Genomic DNA, 22,690 nt, shown 5'->3' with positions numbered 1-22,690 from the left:
ACATCTTGATAGAGATATAGATATATCGATATATATCGAGACTTAATATATCCGTTAAGTAGCAGTTTGGATGGAGAGGACAGGGCAGATTTTAGCAACGTTGCGAAGGTGTGGAACTTTCAGGATTTGGTGACGGATATCTTGATATATATCAAGATATATATATATATATATATCCATAAATTATTTATTTAAATTGATGTCTGTATCCCTCTTTAGGCTGTAAGCTCACTGTGGGCAGGGAATGTGTCTATCAACTCTGATGCACTGTACACTCCCCAGCGCTTAAGATGGTACTCTGCACACGGTAAGCGCTCAATAATTACCCCTGATTGACTGAAGATTTAATGCAGCTGATACGGTACTTACGATTTGGCTTTTTTCATATGGCAAGTAACCCAAACGAAACATCAGTACTGATTTCTTCCCCCAAACAGTCTGGAAATGGTTTGATGTTGATTCAGTTTTATTTTTTTTTAGAAACAAAAGAAACGATTGATCTTTATTCCAAGAGCTACTTAAGGAAGATAGTAATAATAATGGATCCACACAGGCTTGTTAAACGTTCCCATTACGATCACTGAAGACTATTGATATTGCTAAATTTCAACTGCCGGTCTAGCAAAAACAACAATTTTTTAGCTCTGGGAGGTGGAGTAGAAATTGACATGCCTTATACTCACTTTTATCTAAATTGGCAACTGGATCATCATTGGAGCTTTGTGTTCCTGTATGTTTCAGCACTGTAAAGATAAATGAAAACACATCAGTTTGAATTCCAATATAAACGGAAAGATACGAAAACATGGATGTACCAGATAATCACCTTTTTTATTCTTCTGCTTGGGAAATGCCTCTATTTTTTCCTGGAAAAAACAAGTTTGACATTACAATCTTTGCCCTTGATAATTTCCTGATATTCCCCACACCTGAACAACATCTAAAATGCTTCATCCTCATGAAAGCCTCTGCTACTACTAAATGATGACAAAGAGCCAAGAATTCCTGTAATGGCACTGTTCAAATTGGTTCCATTATTTGAACCTCAAAAATTGAAGTCTCCATAGAAAACCTATTTTATTATGTCCTGAGATTTTACACCAACATCACCCAAACCATAAACTCACACCTTAGGAATTATACAAAATATCAGTACTACCTGTGCCTTCTTAAGCTCCTTTTCAAGAATTTTCTTTTCCATTTTCAGTTGCTTGAAGTCCTGGGTCTGTTTTATCGCAGCCTCTGCATTTCAGGAATGCAAATGGGGGAAACGAGGAAGGAAGATGGGAGGAAAAAAACATCACTTGGGTTGTTGTATTTAACAAAATCCTTATATTTTGCAAAATTACAATGTGCACATCTTCAAATGAAGCACACGATAATTCAGATCCATTTGTTTGGAACGTCTACGAGACGCAGAGAACACTCCCGAACAGATTCTTTACAGACTTACTATTTAAAGCTTCTTCTAAGTGGCTAAAAATCTTAGGGTTACTTTTAGAATATTGGGAAGGCGGCACAAGGAGATGCTTGAGAACCTGTTGTTGCTTCTGAATTTAGTGTCAGTTTGAAATCCTCGTTGGTTTCTCCCTGAGTGTCTGTCTGGCCTTCCTGTTAAAACAATGATCCTCACGTAGGTCGGAGACCACGACACTCAGCGTCACAGAGCGTTCCCAGTGCACCACCCACTGTTAGCGTTTGGGGAAGGAATCTTGAGAAGCTCCATGACCAATCTCGAATTCTTCAGGTCTTCCACTCCTACACTAAAGGACTAAAGGACACTAGAGGACCCTCGAGTCACGGTCCTCTTTTAAAATTCCAGGATTGAACACTGGAATGGCTGATCACCATCCTCTGAACAAAAACCCTTCAAATACTGGAAAAAGGTTCATTGACACTCAGCCTCCAATTCACCAAGTTAACTACTCCCTATACTTTAATCTTTCTTTAAAGGTCTTTTCCCTTTCATTAGATGAACGTCCGAAGAACCAGTTCCATCCGTCCTCAGGGGTTTGGCTTGATGCAGAGGTGAGAGGAAGTTACCGAGGAGCGGAGAGACACGTAGACCGTCATTTTTAAATCACGAGTCCTTTGCCGTGTGCTATCTCATCCACCGCTTGGAGTCATTTTTTGAATTAACCCTCTGGATATCCCTCTCTTGGCGGCCCTAAACACGTACACCAGATCTACCTCTATTTACCCCTTAAAAATCGGCCTCGGTCTCGTGCTTTCAACGATCCCGTCTCCTGCGTGACCGGACCTCAACCTCGATGGGCCGAACGCTTTCCAGGATTTCACCGTTACTGATCCTCTTCCACCGATGCTATTTATTGAGCGCTTACTGCGAGCAGAAAACCGTTCTAAGCGCTTGGGAGAGCTCGATGCGGTCGGCAGACACAACCCTCGCCCTCAAGCAGTTTACGGAAATACTCCAGCGAGGGAGATCAACGCTAATCGACGCAGGGGGAAATCGACCGGGATTGCAAAGTGACACTAAATTCGGAAGTAACGACGGGTCCTCGTGCATCTCCTCGTTCCTTTCTGTCCCGGTGCTCCTGGGATGCGGTCCTCTGTTCCCTCTGGACGTGGGCCCTGCTCCCCTGGGACACAGCTCCCGCTGTGGGAGTGAGGTATCAAAGTGCTTAAGAGGGATGGATCTGAGTCGAAATGTCCTCCTGGGGAGGGAGAATAAATAGCATGTAGGGGTCACGTTAGCCAGAGAGACCTCGAGGAGATGTGACCTTACTGCGGCTTTGAAGACGGGGGTGTGGTGGACCTTGCCTTGCATTTCGTATTAAGTTCAGTTCATTGGTAATCCTTTAAAAACTGTTCCAGAAGTTCAAAGCGTTCTAACCCAAAGTTAGAGAGATACTGCTCTTTGACAGCAAGGCCTCCAACAAATGATTGAACTAAGCTACTCAAACCCAAGTATTTCTCCAAGATCTCTCTCAAACGGAGAAAACACAGCAGTCCTTTTTACCAAAATACCAGGAGGATTTGGGAAAAAACAGGCTTTCAATTTTTCTCCTATTACAGATTTCCACTGATTTCACGGCTACAAACAGTAGCTTTTTATACTAGCGAGATATTTCCTACAGAACAGAGTACGGAAACTCTACCTTTCCATTTTCTACAATAAACCCACTCCTAATTGATACCATGTATGGGAAAACGAAAATGCTCCGACTATTACGGCTGTAACAACATTTCGTTTATTCGTCCCATTTAGGTTAGATGATATTGTCTAGTGATTTCAGAGATCGGTACGGTATTTATACTTCCTCTGACAGAGCTGTTAATGGGTTTCCATTAAGGCAGCATCAAAGATGACGGGAGAAAGATCACTTTACCAGGCATCGGTGCCACCTACCAAATACTCCCCATTATTAAAATAATTATAGTCGTGCGAGTTACCTTCCAGCTTTTTCACTCTGGCTTCCAGCTTCTTCTTCCTGATGATGAAATTATACGTTAGCTGCTGAAGATCAGAGTATTAGACGTGAAACTGCTTCCAAAACTAGATTTCTTAGCGGGTGAGATATCAATCAATTATTGGGATTTCCTGAGCACTTACTGTGTGCACAGCAATGTTCTAGGTGCTTGGGAAAATTGTACAGTATAAAGATATGAGAATGAGTAGACAGGCAGTGTCAAACAAGAAAAAAAACTGCTCTGTATACAAAACGAACTGCTACAGCTTGAGGTTATCAAGAAAAACAGAACAAAACATTTTTATTACTAATTAAATAACTCTGGAGATACAGCGTAGCTCAGTGGCAAGAGCCCAGCCTGGGAAAAAGAGGATCTGGATTCTAATCCCAGTTCCTCCACTTGTCTGCTTCGTGACCCTGGGCAAGTCACTTATTTTCTCTATCTCATCTGTCAAAATGGGATTAAACCTTCCTGCTGCCGATTTAGACCGTGAGCCTCTCGTGAGGCAGGGGCTGTGTCCACCGTGATTATCTTGTATTCCTCCCCAGTGCTGTTCCCGTGTTACTGTTCTAACCACTGACAGATTCCATAACTAATTACTGAGGTTATTAGACTTTTTATTTAAAATAAATGCCATTTTTAAAAGTGATTGGTAGGGGAGTACAGAACTGCATTGTAAATTAACCCCCCGCAGAAATCTGTGGGTCTTTATTCTGTAAAACACATCTTATGGAAATGATGAACAGACCTTTGGAAACTCAAAGGGCATTATCGGGATTGATTTTCACAAATATATATCATGGAAGTGAAGGTCTCTCATATTTTCATAAAAATCCTTTTAGGTTAGTTTGTCATTTTACAGAATATAGCACTTTTCTAAGGAACCTCAGCAGCAGTAATAAGCCAGCCTTGTCAAGAACACTATGTATAATAGTATAATATGTTGCAATTCAAAGATTTTTGTGTGTCTATAATGTGACCGTTTTAAACTACCTGGAAACGAATGGTCGCTGATACCTGACAGTTCTGTTTAATCTTCTATGACCGGATTATTTCTTAAGACTCCAAAATGTTCGGTTTCAAACACCGTAGAGTAAAAGACAATTCCAAAGAGTGTGTTAACAACAGTCACAGGGTTATCTCACAGAAATACGCTGGGATAGCGCCTTAAAAATTAATATTAACCTTACAGGAGCTAAAGGTGAAATGCATTAATGACCTTTAAAGTAAGACATATACACACTTATATAAAGTGGAATACACACTTACACGATATCACTTTTTAGGCATTCTTCTTTCACACGTGTGTATTCCAGATGAGTCTCCTGGTATATCTTGAGCGTACTCTACCAGTGGAAAAAGAAAACGGTCACTGGTCCAAAGTCGCCTCTCTTCCAGGACCGAAATACACAGAGACTGCTCGGTTCTTTTCCCCGTTCTCAATCGGTTCCCCGGTGGTCCTCGACTAGTTGGCAAGGATTCAATCTCTAAAGGTTCAGGAAGGTCACTGAATAATCCTACTTTAGGACACTTGGGGAATCGATCTTCCTGTACGTGGCCAGACCAGAAAAGAGAAAGAGCAGGATGGACTCACGTTGACCTGCGCTTCCTTTGTTCTTGCCCTGACTTACCGGATCTCAGATCAGAACTCCCACCTTTCCCTGGAGAAATCTGAAAAAGGCACCTGTTCAGAAGCCCTTCTAGAGGAGCAAACCGACACCATGTCTACCCCGCAACAAGCCCTACCAGCCACACAGGTATAATCAATAGAACAGATGCTCACGTGATAGTTCACGAACGCTTTTGGAGTCCTAGGACTAGTTCACGAACGCTTTTTGAGTCGTAGGACTAGTTCTATTTAATGCTTACTGACCACAAACAAAGAAATCGAGAACGGGTTTATCAGATCTGCAGAGGAAACTAAACCGGTTGGGATTGTGAGCGCTCTGGGAGATAGGTTCGGAATAAAACTCCAAGATCTAGGCAGATTGGAGAAATGGGGCAAAATTCGGTAAGGACAAAATTTTGGGAAAGGAAAAAACAAAAATACAGATCAGGAAAGACTTGTTAGGAGAAGAACCGGGAGTAATAAAAGACAAGCTGAACGTCTCTAGCTGCTATTTAAGGGATGGAAAGTCGGTTCCGTAAAGGTATAGATTTGCACGAAAGAAAAACGCATCTCTAACCTTATTTCCTTCAGATTACGGAACGCTGAATACGTGGGACTTTAGAGCAAGTTTCAGACCAATTTTTACCTTTTTCTCTTCCAGCTCTGCTTTCAAGCATCCCAGTTCTTCCTGACATTTCTCCAGAGGGGAAATTTTTTCCAGCATCTGTTCTACTTGGTGACGAAGTGTGCTGTTTTCTCTAAGATGAAGAAAACAAGTGAGCTTCACGGCGCTTGTATTTCGCTATTGTCATAAATGATTAAAAACCAATCCTGCTCTGGTCACTTTAGAATTGTACCAAATTTTGCGGGTAAGAAGGGTGGAAATCTCCTTTTGCTCTACAGACCGAATGACCAGGACAGCTCTGAAATCACTGCCCTCTCCCCCCCCCCCCCCCCAAGAAAAGTGACCCTTGGTTCTATTAATTCACCCGTGCTGAAAATTATTCACTGGAAGCTGCTAATTTGGTTCACCTGCTTAGGAAATGTAAAACACCTGGACATTTGGAATGAAGTGACTTTCACACTTTAAAAGTGTGACGTCAGCAAGCCCTTAAGTAATAACGATAATCTACTAATGACGATCATTCGTCAAGCGCTCGCATTGTGCCGAGCACCGAACTCACTGAGGAAGATACAAGGTCACCCAGTCAGACCACAGTCCCTGTCCCACGTGGGGCTCACGGTCGGGGCGACCCAAATGAATTGTCCGAATCACATGAAAGAATCGGTCCCTATAAAGCTTCATTCCAGACGGAAGGATGAAAAACTCTGTTAAAAGTCCAGACTGAAGCTAAGCCAGATTCTGAATATTAGCTTGTGCAGAGCAATCAATTCAGTTAAACAAACTGCTGTTTAGGAGCTCTTCTGATCTTCCTGACATCTGAACTGAATTCGACAGAGGACAGATTCATTCGTTCAATCGTATTTATTAAGCGCTTACTGTGTGCAGAGCACTGTACTAAGCACTTGGAAGAGTACAATCCAACAAAAGTGACAATCCCCACCCACAACGAGCCGCTCAACAGCTTGGATGATTCCGCCACACGGTTTAATACATCAGGTCATAGCCGTGAGCAGCACTCTGGAAAGTGCGCCTCAATGTAATAAGAAAGCCACGAGGAAGAAACGGACAGATCTGTTATCCAAGTAATCCGGGTTGAAAAAAAAAAAACTAGAGTAGGGCAGTAGCAAAACCACCAAAATGTAGCTTTCTGTCTTTAGGGTCAAACTAAGTAATATCACTTAAAATGCTACCTATGGCTACTATGTAAATGTGCACTTACCTTTCGGCAAATTGCAGCTGTAATCTCTGGTTAAAGAAAACTCAGAACTGGATCCTGTATCCCTTCCGGAGGGAAAAGTTATTTTTAATCAACCGAATTCGTAGTCTTCACGCCCCTTTCCGTCCCCCTTCCATTTCACCAAAGAAGGAATTGGACGACGCCAGTTTAGTACCCCAAAAGACTTCAAGGATGCTTCTGGATTTCCCCACTTGCACGATTCAGGAAGTGAGAAAAATTTGAGAGGACGAGATCGAAATTAACAGCGAACGAGACAAACCGGAATAATGGTGTTATAAAAATTGGATGAAATTCGGCCAAGGCGAGTGCAAAACCGTTTCCCTTCGATAGGTGTAACAGCATAAAAAATAGAACGGAGAGAGCCCGACCAGACGAAAAGACAGCAGAAAAAGAACTGATGGGGGTCATGGCCGATCACAGGCTGAGTGAATTCAGAAGGTAGTGTGACTGTCAGAAAAGTCAATATACATTCCTCCGCTGGGCTACATCTGTAGAAGTATGGCACACGAGGACAAGGGAGCAATCTTTTGTTACGCTTAATGCTCTAATAAGGATCTGGTCCGTGTAATTTCCCGTTTCGGTCAGGCAAACGGGTGAAAGATCGTAAATACGTCATCTTACGGGATGCCTAATTTGGTCTCCTTCCTCTCGGAAGGACTACCTGCATGACGCGTCCCATCTGGAAACCTCATCTCTGATGCGAAAAGGACAGAGGTTTTAGGAAGAGGTCCTCTCACCTTCCATTTGAAGCGCTTTTAAGGGTACTTGTAGAGACAGGTATTCTGGAGAAGAAACCGGTACAGGATTATTCTGGGCTCTCCTTGGACAGTGTTCAATCTGTTCAATCAATTTGAGTGCTAACTGCGTAGAGAGCATGGCAGAGTATGACACAGTTGTTAGATATGATTCCTGCCCTAAAGGAACTTAATATTAATAATAATGATGGTATTTGTTAAGCGCTTACTATGTGCAGAGCACTGTTCTACGCGCTGGGGTAGATACAGGATACTCAGATCGTCCCACGTGGGGCCCACGTTTTTTAATCCCCATTTTTGCAGATGAGGGAACTGAGGCCCGGAGAAGTGAAGTGACTTGCCCCAGGTCACCCAGCAGACAAGTGGCGGAGCCGGGATTAGAACCCACGACCTCTGACTCCCCAGGCCGGGCTCTTTCCACCGAGCCACGCCGCTTCTCCACTTCATATTATTTACTGAGCTCTCGCCAGAGTACGGACAAAAGGTTTACGGCCCCTGTCCTCAAGTTTATAATGTACCGGGAGCATTTCTGCATCCTTCTGAATAATGTCCTCTAAAAATTTAGTCTGAATAATTCATTTCTCTTCCTTTTAACACCTTTGTCCCCCTTTACATCATCAGTGCTTTTCACACCTAAAAAGTATCGTTGGGGTTTTCAAAGTTTTGAATCGAACTAGAGACTTAGTTTGAGTCTTAATGACACTCAAATATAAATAATTCCTAAGTAGCAGGCACTTCAAATTGGATACCCCATGTTATTATTATTATGGCATTTGTTAAGCACTCAGTATGTGCCAAGCATCGTCCTAAGCGCTGGGGTGGCAAATCTGCTCCCCCTCCCCAGTAAGATGACCAATAGTGGTATAATTCAGGAAACCAGAGATACCTATAGCACTCAAAATTCCGGGCCAAGTCTAATCACAAAAACCTTCTGATTCCTCACCATCATTACCGTCAGCATTTAATCAGTGCCCAAAATACATATAGAGAGACACGGTCCCACAAGAATCTTTCAGCTCAATTTCCAACTGTCGAATGAAAAACGTTAAAAAAAAAATAACACTTCAGAAAATGCCCTCTAAATTGGCACCAATAAAATTCTGGAAAATAATGTACACCATAAGCTTAGAAGTTAAAAAAAAATTGTAAAGGATATCATTACATTTATGTTGATATTCCGCCAGCAAATTTCTGTAAAAGAGAATGAAAGAGAGAATGAATTCCTTTCCGGGAAGTCGGTGGGTACTCGGGAACATGGAAGGTGGAAAAGTTACCCTGCTTTAATCAGATCGGTTTCAGAAAATCTAGAAAATTATAAACACATTATCATCCCGCTGTTAATTTAAGCACAATTTTGACTCCCTTTTAAAGGTACACAGTAAGTATACTCCAGTTGGACTTCTCATCGTGGCCAAATTTACCAAAGGATGACGTCCGACTGCTCCATCATTCGAAACGTGCGCCTGACGACGAGGACGACGACGACGACGACGACGACGGAGTCTCCCATCGAGTACAACGGTGGTGTTCCCCTGCCTGCCTCACCGGCTCATTTCTATTCCGTGCCCGGCCGGGACGACAGCGTGAGTGGCCCCGTTCAAACCACTACTACTGAAAACGCGGGACTCGACATCTTTTAAATACACTGTTGAACCGAGGTGAGCTATGTCAAATCAGTCGGTTCCGAATAACCTCTAATCCTTCTCCGGTTTGAGGTTCGAAAGCGGCTTTTGTGAGGCTTAACGGAACATCACGATACTGAGACGATCCGTGCCCTCACGTCGGAACTCTTTCGTCGTTCAGACACGTTACCGGCTCAATCCGTGCGGCGGAGAGAATGGCAGACCCGAGGAGAGGTTCTAGGTCCTAAACCGCCATTTCCTCTTGTCCCAGATGAATCCTCGATTCTTCCAATCGGTTTTTGCCAACCGACACCCACTTCTAGCAGATGACGGTACTCGACAAATAGCAGAGAAGGCCCGTTTCCCTCATTTCGCTACCCGCGTGCCTCGGCCAACAGGGTGGGCCGGGAATTTCTTCGCGCTCACCTGCCGGGCTGGCCGGCCAGCAGCGACCTTCACGGTACCGACGCCGGCGGACAGGATCTGAAAACTCTCTTGCGCTCATTCCCACGAAACACGGGTCACGTGAAAAGAAGAAAAATTCGGAGCAACAGAGGCCGAATGGCAATAAAATCCCTCCTTGCCAGGGAGATCAGTTCCTCCGTGAACGCTCCCGTTACTGCTCCGTAATCATCAGCACTAGCCTCCCTGCTCCTTCCCCGCTGTCGGGACTCGGCAGACTGAATTACCAAAAAGAAACTAAACGCTCGATATGATCGTCGGATACGCCCAGAAGTCAAGGACGAGACCGCTCGGAGCTCTGAAACCCTGATGAGAACGGGACGGGTTTCCTGGGAAACCAAGTGCCGGCGACGACTGGCTAATAAAAGTCCGCCGTGATTCCGAAAAAGGCAATGACCCAACGGCACCACGTCGACACGATCAGACGTCACGTTACTAAGCCATCTGCTTTATTCCCATCTAACGCTGACCTGAATGCAGAACCTCCTGCGGAAAGTGTGACACGAGAGAGCGAGCGCGGGTCTGATGTGCTACGGATGTGTAGGCGGGAGGCAGAGTCAGTCCGTTCCAAGTGCATTTCCCTGAACGTGCTCGCTTGACCCGAACGCTTAGTACAGCGCTCCGCGCAGAGTAGGCGCTCAGTTAATACGGTCGCTCGATTAAAATCGACGGGCTTAAGCCTCCCCCATTCAGGTCTGCTAAATCTGCTCCGATTATTTATACCGGGAGGAGGTACGGGATCAGAAACGCGCAGAGAAGACGACGAGAAGCAACGAGGGGTAGGAATACGATAAGTACAGAGATGACACCCCCGCCGCCCCCGATCATCTTATGGATAAAACACATCCCCCACTTCTTCAAAATGTCAGAGGATTGAGATCAAGCATTTTTTAAGAACAGACCTGACCTGGTTAATCTGTCACGTCTTTAAACCCCGATTTAGGATCCTCGTTGGTAGGTCTTATCCTAGGATCACTCCTCAGAAGAAGAATGCAGCGGGCTTATGAAGGAGGTGGGCTCTCGTGGCGAAAGCCACGTAGAAATCCAGGCCGAGAAACTCTGAAGATGTCCCTCCCCCAAGAGTGTTAAAGCTAAAATACAGATTTTCAAAAATGAGCAGAAACACTTACCCCGTATCAATTATTTTTTGCTTTAGGGTGATTAGCGCGGCCACGTATTCATTTAAATTCTGAAAATAAGAAAAAAAAATACATAAAATCACCGACTATCCCCTTGCTGGCGCTGACCGTGGGAATCACAGATCGACAAAGCTTTTGGATCTGGCGGTTGATTCTAAATTTGCAGCGCCTTTTCATAAGCAGATCGGATACATCCACTTTGGGAGAAACGTAATCCCCATTCGCCCGTTCCTTCGTTCGATCGTATTTACTGAGCGCTTCCATCAGAAGCTAGCGAATCGACAGTTCTTACTGCGCACCTCGTGTGAGCGGAGCACTCCACTAAGCTCTCGGGCGAGCACCAGAGAGGTCAAAGATCTGACCCTCGTCATCGAGGGGCTTCCGATCCAACGGGGGAGAGCGACGAGGGCATCTGCTGAGAGGAGGAGGAAGAGAATGGAAAGGTGGTACCTAAATAGAGAATGTACATGGATATCGGGTGGTCGAGAGTGTTTACGTATCAAGGTGGTTGGTAGTTGGGAGAATGTGACGGGGGAGCGGCGGCGGGGAGAGAAAAAATGAACTCACGAGAACCTCTTGGAAGAGGGGGGATTTCAGTAAGGCCTCAAAGACGGGGAGAGCTGAGGTCCGGCAGGTTTGAAGGCTGCGGGGGAGGCTGGCAGATCTCACGAGTCCCAGGCAGGAAAAAGAGGACGTAATAATAATAATAATAATAATAACGTCGGTATTTGTTAAGCGCTCACTATGTGCCGAGCACCGTTCTAAGCGCTGGGGGAGATACGGGGTCACCAGGTCGTCCCTCGTGGGGCTCACGGTCTTCATCCCCATTTTACAGCCGAGGCCCAGAGCGGCGAAGCGACTAAGTCACACAAGTGGCGGAGCCGGGATCGGAACCCCCGCCCTCTGACTCCCAGGCCCGTGCTCTCTCCACACTGAACCACGCTGCTTCTCGGGGGTCGGAGACACGCTAGGAGGGGATCAGGCGGAGGTCAGACGTGTAGACTGACGCAGAGGGGAGCCATTTCTTGGTGGAGAGATTTTAGGTGTGAAATGACATTTTAGAAAGATCCGGGACGCAGAATGCAACGCGGACCGGAGACGGAAGAGATCGGAGACGAGTGAGGAGGGGGAAACAGTAGTGTAGTCGACACAGACCGGAGAGACCGACGAGGAGGAGGATACGGTAGCACAGTCGGCCTATCGTCATCCGCGGTATCTGAGCGCTTACTAGGTGCAAAGCACTGGTCTGAAGCTCTTGGGAGAGTAATAATAATAATAATAATAACGGTGGTATTCGTTAAGCGCGGACTATGTGCAGAGCACCGTTCTAAGCGCTGGGGTAGACACAGGGGAATCGGGCTGTCCCCCACGAGGCTCACGGTCTTAGTCCCATTTTACAGATGAGGGAACCGAGGCACAGAGAAGCGAAGTGACTCGCCCACAGTCACACAGCTGACGAGCGGCAGAGCCGGGATTCGAACCCATGACCTCTGACTCCCAAGCCCGGGCTCGTTCCACTGAGCCGCGCCGCTTCTCTGGCCAAGCTGCTTCTCTAAGAGAGTACAGGACAAGAGAGTTGGCAAACACTCTCCCTCTCTGCAATGAGCTCACTATGTAGAGGGGGAGACAGACACTGACGTAAATAATTTGTAATATGATGACTTTTTTTTTTTTTTAAAGTGCTTACTACGTGCCAGACATTGCACTGAGCCCTGGGGTGGATACGAGCTAACCAGGTCGGACACGATCCGCGTCCCACACGGGGCTTACAGTCCGAATCCCCATTTTAGAGACGCGATACAGGTAACGGGCACCGAGAAGCGAAGTGACTTGCCCATGGTCACACGGGCGGCAGATCCGGGATTCGAACCCAGGTCCCGGGACTCCCGGGCCCGCGCTCTTCCCAGTCCGCCACGCCGCTTCTCCCCCGACCGCTCGGGCCGGGGCAGTGACCGCTTGGAGGGGGGGTGGGGGGGAAGGTTGGATGGGGAAAGTGTGGCGGAGGGGGAGGAAAGGAAAAAAGCGACGGGATTCAACGAGACCGAATACGAGAGTTCGGAGACCGGATCGGCCGAGGTCGTGGATTGAGGAGAGGAGGAGGACGGCGGCGTTCACGGGGACGGGAAGGGCGGTCGGAGTTGGGCTTTCGACGTAAGGACTCTGAACTGAGCCGCGGCCACGTCGCGGAGGGAAGGGGGAGCGTGGAGGCGAGCGGTGAGGAGTAGCGAGATGGACGCAGAGGGGGTGGGCGACGCCACCGGGCAGGTGCATCTCCCGGGCGAGCACGGGAGAAGACAGAAGAGCGGACAAGAGAGCCGGGGGAGCCAGAACCCGGCCCGCAGGGAGAGTCGGAGTTTTAGGGGCCGAGGAGCGGAAGCTACCGAAAGAGATCGAAAAGCCACTGCGGGATGTTCTTCTTCCCTCCAGCGGCAAACAGAAAATCATCTAAATTAAACCCGCTCCTCCTCAAAGACGTCACTCAGCGAAAACAACGCCGGGAACCGGGATCGGCGTCCCGCACATTCGTCTTAAGGAACGCGGACGGGCGTCTCTGCGGCGAACCAAGGGGAGTGGGCTCGGAAGTCATGGGTTCGAATCCACCGCTCATGGGCCGTACGCCCCTGGGCAAGTCACTTATCCTCCCCGGGCCTCAGTTATCTCCGCTGTAGAAAGGGGACGAAGACTGTGGGCTCCCCGTGGGACGACCCGATCACCTTATATCTTCCCCAGCGGTCAGCACGGCGGCGCTTGGCACACAGCAAGCGCTTCCAACGAGTACCAACATCAGGCGCTCTGGCTAATTCGGGCCTTAAGGCCGGCATTCCCTATTCATTCGACCGTCCGCCGGTGTCTACCGAACGCTCACGACGTGCGGAGCGCCGGACTAAGCGCTTGGGATGGATAATCGGGCGACGGATCGAGACCGTCCCCGCCCAGTGACGGGCTCACGGTCTGACCGGGGGAGACGGACAGCGGAGCGAAAGAGAACGAGACGAAGACGGGACCACATCATCGAGAGAAAGGGAATCAAGGAGACGTACGCCCCATCAACGGAATAAGCGGGGTTAGAAATAATATATACACAGATACGAGGTAATCAAGCTGTCCCACGTGGGGCTCCCGGTCTTCATCCCCATTCTACAGAGGAGGTGACCGAGGCCCAGAGACGCCGAGTGACCCGCCCAAGGGCACCCGGCTGACGAGCGGCGGAGCCGGCATTGGAACCCGTGACCTCCGACTGCCAGGCCCTCTCCACCGAGCCAGGTGGCTGCCGTTCTAGATCGGCGCGTAGAAGAGCGCGGCGGAAAGACGCCGGGCCCGGGAGTCGGGTGGTCGCGGGTTCTACCTCCGCCTCTGCCGCTCGTCCGCCGGGTGCCCTCGGGCGGGTCGCTTCACTTCTCCGGGCCTCGGTTCCCTCCTCCGTGAACTGGGGATCGAGACCGCGGGCCCCACGCGGGGCAGGGACCGTATCCTCCCCGGCGTTCAGTACCGTGCCCGGCACACAGTAAGCGCTCATCACCCTGATTAGGATCATCTCCCCTCGGCTATCCGCGTCACGACCCGACAGCGCCGTCCTCTATTTTCTTTAATGGAACTACTGAGCGCTTACCGTGCGCGGGGCACCGTACTGAGCGCTTGGGAGAGTACGGCAGAAGAGAGCCGGTCCCCGTCCGCGACGAGCCCACAGTCTAGAGGGGAGGGAGGGAGGGAGGCAACGGACCGACGCTCCGCAAGGCAGAGGGTGTCTCAGTTTGAATTCCACCCCTTTGAAATTCTCCTTTCGGCTAAAGCTTCTTTTAGGGTATCTGTCGAGCGGGTCCTACGGGCCGGGCCCCGTACTCGAGCACCGGCGCTGACGGAGGCTAAGCAGGTCGGACACGGTCCACGCGGGGGTCACAGCCTTAATCCCCCCTCGACGGTGGCGGGGACCGAGGCCCGGAAGTTACACGACTTGCCCGAGGTCACCCAGCAGGCCGGCGGCGGAGCCGGGATCGGAACCCAGGTCCCTCTCTCTCCCAGGCCCGCGCTCTATCCGCTCGGCCACGCCGCCTCTCTTCACGGGGAGGACGCTGCTTGTCGGTCCGGAGAGAACGGCACGTTGCGATCTACGCACGGAGGGGGCTCGAGGACCTCGGCGACTCTCTTCCCCTCTTCCTAAGCCCAACCGAGAGCTCCCCTCCTCCGGGAGGCCTTCCCAGACCGAGCCCTCCCTTCCCCTCCGCTCCTCCTCCCCGTCGCCCCTTCTCCCGCCCTCTGCTCTTCTTCCCCCTTCCCCTCGGCGCTGTGCTCGTTTCTATATATCACTCATTACTCCGTTCATCTTGGTAGCGACGCGTACGTAACTGGGGTTCTATTCATCTCGACGACATCCACGCCAGACCCCGCGTTCCGTTCCGCTTTGCCGCCTCCCCCGTTTAGACCGCGAGCCCGTCGTCGGGCCGGGATCGTCTCTATCGTCCGTTGCCGAATCGTCCGTTCCAAGCGCTCGGCACAGAGTGAGCGCCCAATAAATACGACTGAGTGGATGAACGCAACCCCAGCACCGAAAGCGCTAGACCAGTCTCCGGGAGAAGCGAAGACCGGCGTTCTCATTCACCTTTCGCCGTGGCACGTCTTGAACGGCGCCGCTCAAAGCGCATCGCCACAACAACTTCTCCCCGCGGGAGGTTCTTCAAGGACACGGCGCCCACCCGACGGGAGAATCGGCCGCCATCTATCCCGGGCACGGTGACCGACGAGCAGAAGCCGCGCGATCGACTCCGTCGCTGCAGTCTTCAGGGAAAAGAGGGTCCGAGCGACCGACCTCGGGCGTGGATGAAAATTCTAGAAAACCTAAAAGACGCCGGTTCACCCCGCGACCGACCCGGCGGCCACGCGGGCGGAAGAGAAGAGTCGGGGCACGTAGACGGAGGAAGAGTCCGGATGCGAGAGCAACGAGCGTCACCAAAATGTCTGGGATACCTCGGATTTAGTTCCAGACTATATCACGGGAGAGTCGAGAGGTCCCCGATGAGGGGAAAGTTAACAGGAGCCTCCCAGACAGAAAACTTTTAAAAGGTTTTGGGTAGATATCACAGCAGGTGCTCAGGTGTCAGGTCCTCTTCCCCAACCTCCCTTCCTCCCCGCTTCCCTCCTCCCACCCTCGTCCTCCATCCCCATCCTCCCATTCCCATCCTTCTTCTTCCCATCTCTGTCCTCCCTCCCTTCTCTCTTCCTCCTCCCTTCCTCATCCTTTCCTTCCCTCCTCCCTCGTCCCCCTTCCCTTTCCTCATCCTCCCATCCGCGGTCTTCTTCCCTTCCCTTCCCTCCCCTTCTCCCACCCTCCCTCCGTCCCCTTCTCCCACCCTCGTCCTCCGGTCCCATCCTCCCATCCCCGTCCTCCCCCTTCCCATCCCCACCCTCTCGGGTTCTCCGCGTCTGTCGTTTCAACGCCGAGCGATACGAGCAGACGTAGCTTCGAGGTATTTACGGAGCACCTCCCGGGCGCAACACGCCGAACCGCGGGCTACGGGAAGCACCACGAGACGCAAAAGACACGTTTCCCGCCCGTGGGTCTTCCTATCCAGTTTTGAATCTTGAGAAACGAAATGCCACTCGATCGTCAGCCGCCCTCTACCGGGACCTCAGCCTCTCCATCGTTTCACTCGTCCGGTCTCTCAGAGGTAAAACAGGGATCGTCCCCAACTTCCCAACAACCCCGAATTCCACAATCGGCTCCAAACGGCACCTAACCTCCTAGTCGGAACCGTGGTCCGAAAGGCAGGCGAGACCGTCACGCCAGTCCGCGGTACTTTTTGAGGGAGGAGGGGGATGAGAGGAGGGAAGAGGAGGAGGGAGGATGGGGAGGGGAAGAGGGAAGGGGGGCAGAGAAGAGGGAGGGAGGACGGGAATGGGAGGAGGATGGGGATGGGCGGATGGAGATGGGAGGAGGATGGGGATGGGAGGAGGATGGGGATGGGAGGAGGAGGATGGGGATGGGAGGAGGAGGATGGGGATGGGAGGAGGAGGATGGGGATGGGAGGAGGAGGATGGGGATGGGAGGAGGATGGGGATGGGAGGAGGAGGATGGGGATGGGAGGAGAATGAGGATGGGGATGGGAGGAGGCTGGGGATGGGGATGGGAGGAGAATGAGGATGGGGATGGGAGGAGGAGGATGGGGATGGGAGGAGAATGAGGATGGGGATGGGAGGAGGCTGGGGATGGGGATGGGAGGAGAATGAGGATGGGGATGGGAGGAGGCTGGGGATGGGAGGAGGATGGGGATGGGAGGAGGATGGGGATGGGAGGAGGCTGGGGATGGGAGGAAAGGAGAATGGGGAAGGAGGGAATGAAGGAGGATGAGGAAGGAGGAACGGGAGGGAGGATGAGAAAGGAGGGAAGGAAAGGAGGAGGAAGAGAGAAGGGAAGGGAGGGAGGACAGAGACGGGCAGAGGAAGGATGGGAGGACGGGAATGGAGGGCGAGGGTGGGAGAAGGGAAGGGAGGGAGGACGGGGAAGACGAGGGGAGGGAAGAAGAACGGGGATGGGAGGATGAGGAAAGGAGGAAGAGAAGGTGGGGAAGGGAAGGAAGACGGGGGAAGGCGGGGAGGGAGGGCGAGCAAGGGAGAAGAGAGAGAAAGAAGGGAAGGAGGACACAGACGAGGAGAGGAAGGATGGGGGTGGGAGGACGGGGGTGGAGGACGGGGATGGGAGAAGGCCAGAGGTGGGAAGAGGAAGAATGGGGATGGGAGGATGGGAAAAGGGGGGCGGGGGGAGAGGAAGGATGGGAGAATGGGAAGGGAGGACGGGAAGGGGAAGCCCGGGGAGGGGAGAAGGGAAGGGAGGGGAGAATGGGGATGGGAAGGGAGGGCGAGGAGGGGAAAAGGGAAGGGAGGAAAGGAAGAGGAAGAAAAGGGATGGGAGAGTGGGAAGGGGGAGGGGAGGGAGGGTGCGGCTGGGAGGACACGGCGGGCGGCAGAGGAGCAGGGGGAGGGATGGGCAGCGGGAGCAGGAGGAGAGGAGGAGGCCGGCGGTACCTGCTGGAGCTGGGAGCAGCCCTGACAGGCCGAGGCGTCGGCCGCCGTGCCCGCCGTCATGGACTGCGTCTCCCCGGGCATCATGGTGGGGCCGCCGCCGCCAACGCCCCTCTCTCTCTCCGTCCGTCCGTCCGTCCGTCCGCCGCTCCTCCTCGGCCCTCGGCCCTCGGCCCTCAGCGGGGCGGCTGAGCGCCGGCCGCCATGGGGGGGGGGGGGGGGGGCCGGGGAGGGGGCAGCGCGGGGCCCCGCCCCCGCCCGCAGGCCCCCGGGGCTGCCCCGCGCCCCGCCTGCCCGGACGCGCCGCCGCCGCCGCCGCCTCCCCTCCGTCACCTCCGACCCTCCCTCCCGCCGGGCCCGCCGCCGGACCCCTCCCGGGAGGGGACGGGGCGGGACGGCGGGGGCCCGGGCCCCCCGAGGTGGCCCCCGCCCGCCGGGACTACAACTCCCGGCGCGCCCCGCGCCGCCCGCGCCGCCTCCCCGCCCCCGGCCCGCCGCCGGGGCTGCTGGGAAATGGAGTTCCCGCCCGCCTGGGGGGGGGGAGGGAGGGAGGAGGGAGGAAAAAGGACCGGCCCGAGGCCTCCTCCCCGCCCGGCGCTTAGAGCGGCGCTTGCTGCCTTAACGCTAACGTTCTCGCCCACGCCTTCTCCCCATTTTCTTTCTCCCCCGATTAGAGCCCGTCGAAGGGCAGGGACCGCCTGATTATTAATAATAATAATAATAATAATGAGATGATGATGTGGGTGTTTGCTAAACGCCGACGAGGTGCAGAACACCGTACTAAGCGCCGGGGGAGAGACAGGGTGATATCGGGTGGCCCCCCCGTGGGGCTCCCAGTCTTCATCCCCCTTTTCCAGATGAGGTCACCGAGGCCCAGAGAATAATGATGTCGCTATCCGTTAAACGCTTACTATGTGCACAGCGCCGTACTAAGCGCCGGGGGAGAGACAGGGTGATATTATAATAATAATAATAATGTTGGTATTTGTTAAGCGCTTACTAGGTGCAGAGCACTGTTCTAAGCGCTGGGGTAGACACAGGGGAATCAGGTTGTCCCACGTGGGGCTCCCCGTCTTCATCCCCATTTTACAGATGAGGGAACTGAGGCACAGAGAAGTGAAGTGACTTGCCCACGGTCACACAGCTGACAAGTGGATATCGGGTGGTCCCCCGTGGGGCTCCCAGTCTTCATCCCCATTTTACAGATGAGGTCACCGAGGCCCAGAGAATAATGATGTCGCTATCCGTTGAGCGCTTACTATGTGCACAGCGCCGTACTAAGCGCCGGGGGAGAGACGGGGTGATCGGGTGCCCCCCCCCCCCCCCCGTGGGGCTCCCAGTCTTCATCCCCATTTTCCAGATGAGGGAACTGAGGCCCAGAGGAGTGAAGTGACTCGCCCACCGTCACACGGCTGACGAGCGGCAGAGCGGGGATTCGAACCCATGACGTCTGACTCCCAAGCCCGGGCTCTTTCCACTGAGCCGCACTGCTATCTGTTACCCATCTGTCCATCCCGAGCGCTTAGTACAGCGCTCTGCACATAGTGAGCGCTCGATAAATACGATCGAATGCATGGACCTGCCCTGTGACCTGCCATCATGATATTCGTGGCGATCGTTAAGCGCTTACTAGGTGGCGAGCCCTGTTCTAAGCGCTGGGGAGACGCAAGCGCAGAGGAGCTCGGTGGGAAGAGCCCGGGCTTGGGAGGTCGTGGGTTCGAATCTCGCCGCTGCCCCTTGTCAGTTGTGTGACGGTGGGCGAGCCATTTCACTTCTCTGGGCCTCAGGGACCTCATCTGGAAAATGGGGATGAAGACTGTGAGCCTCACGTGGGACGACCCGATGGCCCCGTGTCTCCCCCGGCACTTAGAACGGTGCTCGGCGCGTAGTAAGCGCTTAACGGATACCGACATTATTATTCTCTGGGCCTCGGTGACCTCATCTGGAAAAGGGGGATGAAGACTGGGAGCCCCCACGGGGGACCACCCGATGACCCCGTCTCCCCCCCGGCGCTTAGAACGGTGCTCTGCACATCGTAAGCGTTTAACAAATACCGACATCATCATCATTATTATTATTATTATTATCAGGCGGTCCCCGGTGGGGCTCATCATCTTCATCCCCCATTTTGCAGATGAGGGAACTGAGGCCCCGGAGAAGGGAAGTGACCTGCCCCAGGTCACCCAGCAGACAAGCAGCGTGGCTCAGTGGAAAGAGCCCAGGCTTGGGAGTCGGAGGTCGTGGGCTCGAATCCCCGCACTGCCGTTTGTCAGCTGTGTGACCTTGGGCGACGACTCACTTGACTTCTCCGTGCTTCAGTGACCTCATCTGTAAAAATGGGGATGGAGACTGTGAGCCCCACGTGGGACAACCTGATTACCTAGTATCCCCCGCAGCGCTTAGAACAGTGCTTGGCACGTAGTAAGCGCTTAACAAATGCCACCATTATTATTCTTATTATTCTTACAAGGGAATCGGGTTGTCCCACGTGGGGCTCACAGTCTTCGTTCCCATTTTACAGATGAGGCGACCGAGGCCCAGAGAAGTGAAGTGACTTGCCCGAGGTCACACGGCTGACAAGTGGCGGAGCCGGAATTAGAACCCAGGACCTCTGACCCCCGAGCCCGGGCTCTTGCCATTAGGCCGTGCTGCTTCTCTAAGCGCATACTATTTGAGCCGTTGTGCATAAACTCGCCTGAGGACCTTCACTTTCCTCGCCCCCGCTGTGCTTTTTTTTTTTTTCCCCCTTCCCAGAAATTGATGTGTAAACGGTGAATTTTGCCAAGTCTTCTTCTTCCGTATAGCCCACCCTCACTACGCCAACGGGCCTAATAGAGAACGCACAGTGAGAACACTTGACAAATGTGACACTCGATGATACACGGTGGGGCGGATCCCGGGGCAGACAGGATTTAGGAAAACGCTAGTTCTGTATTCCAATTTCCACCTTTTCCTGGAGTTCTTTGTCCGAGCCCAGGTTTGGGGGCGAGGGGGGGGGATAATTGCTTTAATTCTCCATTTCCAAAAGAGATCCATCTACTGATCTGGGGGTTTTCAAATAGTATTTTACTATCACCAAAGTAACTTTGCGGTTACACCTTATTTTAAAGTAGGCTACCGATGCTAAAGTCTTTTAGAGTGAAGGACCCTACCTTATCCATCTGCTCCTCCTCCCCTCTCCATTCCCCCTGCTCCCACCCTCTGCTCTTCCCCTCCCCACAGCACTTGGGCATATTTGTTTATATTATTTATTGCCATATTTTAGTGATGATTTGTATAGATCTAAGAGTCCACTGAACTATTCTGATGGTATCGATGCCCGACTACGTGTTCTGCTTAGCCGTCTGTCTCCCCCTTTTAGACTGTGAGCCCGTTGTTGGGCGGGGATGGTCTCTACGCGTCGCCCCAGGTGAAGGCGTCGTGGCAGAAGGGCAACAGTAAACTACTTAAAATTACGATTTCAAAGACAACGCTGGTGATTTCGATTTAGTCAGTGACAACACAGAAATGAGGCGGCCGCCCTCGAGAATCCTGGCATTTGCGATGATTGGTACGTGCTCGAAAAGTTGCCCGTCAAACCAAGTCTAAAATATTGAATCTCCGGATTCCGCTCTATATCGGGAGAGGCGGATTTACCTCTTCGTCTCTCAGATTTCTCTGAGGTGAAGCATGGGATTCCCTCTCGGGGTCGCCCCTGGAGAGTTTCCCGTCCTCCGCCAGTCTCGGCGACGGGAGGGAGAGTCGAGCGGAGGCCGGTCCGGTCCATTCCTGGCTTGGGCAGTGGCTGGCGAGCGGAAGGCCAACGGCCACGAGGCGAAATTCCCCTGCGCTGGACTTGGGCGACGTGGGAGAGAGTCGAGGGCAGAGATTGAAGTCGACCGTGAGGAAGGAGGGACCGGTAAACCGCTTCCGGATCTATACCGAGCAAACTCTCCGGATTCGATAAATACTATGGAATGAATGAACGGATCCGCTACCAGAACGATGGCAGACGGAGAGCGGGGCCTTCCGGAAGAGATGCGTCCGCGGTGTCGCTGCGGGTCGGAAACGACTCGACGGCGTAAGACAAGACGCGTGGGATAAAGCTCAGAACTCACGGACCTGAAGCTTTTCAAATGCTACTCGCCTCTGTGCCGTCCGTTGTTTTCAGGAATTGAGAAGGGGCTGACTGAGGGGTGGTCATTTTTAAATCGCCCTTGGCTTGTCGATCCGGTACCTAAAAGAGCAAAAGGCTTGGAATCAGAGTGGCTGATCTGCATTAATATTCCTTCCCGAAAACACCAAGTGCCAACGGAGCGTCGTTCTAAAAAGACATATCGCTCGTACTTTCATGCGGAATAATCAAACAGTCATTATGAAATTGTATTTTTGTGTGAAAAAAATAAAAAAATAAAAAAATGAAATTGGGCTCGAATAGATCTTTTGGCAGACTTCTTGGAAAGGGAGGAAAACCTCTCTCGGGCGTGTTGGAGGCTGTAAACGCCTCTCTGGACTTGCGGGCAGGGATCGGGCCTACCGACCCTGTTATACTGTAGCCTCCCAGGTGCTTCGTGCGGCGCTCGGCACGTACCGAGCGCTCAGTAAATAGGGTTGATCGGAGCTACGGCATCACGGGAGCTGGGACGGGCCACCTAGTGCGTGTGCTCTCACTTATTCTTGTTTTTAGAGAAGCAGCGCGGCTCAGCGGAAAGAGCCCGCGTTTGGGAGTCAGAGGTCACGGGTTCGAATCCCGGCTCTGCCACTTGTCAGCTGTGTGACTGTGGGCAAGTCCCTTAACTTCTCTGTGCCTCGGTTA

At 51.9% G+C, this 22,690-nt stretch overlaps 1 protein-coding gene across 4 annotated transcripts in view; it reads right to left on the bottom strand.

The window, feature by feature from the left end:
- ICE1 (interactor of little elongation complex ELL subunit 1) overlaps positions 1-18,049 on the bottom strand; it is a 40,138-nt gene extending 22,089 nt beyond the window's left edge. The window contains exons 1-10 of one of the 4 annotated variants that reach the window (XM_039910670.1): positions 17,899-18,049; positions 10,873-10,931; positions 8,815-8,849; positions 6,886-6,904; positions 5,688-5,799; positions 4,702-4,778; positions 3,415-3,452; positions 1,160-1,242; positions 827-866; positions 684-743 (exon numbers count right to left, since the gene is read on the bottom strand). In XM_039910670.1, coding sequence (XP_039766604.1) covers positions 684-743; positions 827-866; positions 1,160-1,242; positions 3,415-3,452; positions 4,702-4,778; positions 5,688-5,799; positions 6,886-6,904; positions 8,815-8,849; positions 10,873-10,931; positions 17,899-17,982 — 607 coding nt within the window. In that variant the 5' untranslated portion in view covers positions 17,983-18,049. Of the gene's footprint in view, positions 1-683; positions 744-826; positions 867-1,159; positions 1,243-3,414; positions 3,453-4,701; positions 4,779-5,687; positions 5,800-6,885; positions 6,905-8,814; positions 8,850-9,079; positions 10,564-10,872; positions 10,932-11,180; positions 11,439-17,898 lie in introns of those variants that run through there. The other 3 variants (XM_029053697.2, XM_029053695.2, XM_029053698.2) reach the window with 3 other exon arrangements.
- Between the last annotated feature and the right edge of the window lie 4,641 nt (positions 18,050-22,690).

This window comes from Ornithorhynchus anatinus, chromosome X3 (genome assembly GCF_004115215.2).
Source record: "Ornithorhynchus anatinus isolate Pmale09 chromosome X3, mOrnAna1.pri.v4, whole genome shotgun sequence".
Classification (NCBI taxonomy): domain Eukaryota; kingdom Metazoa; phylum Chordata; class Mammalia; order Monotremata; family Ornithorhynchidae; genus Ornithorhynchus; species Ornithorhynchus anatinus.
Note: the sequence above shows the minus strand (reverse complement) of the source record. Positions and strands in the feature narration are given on the sequence as shown.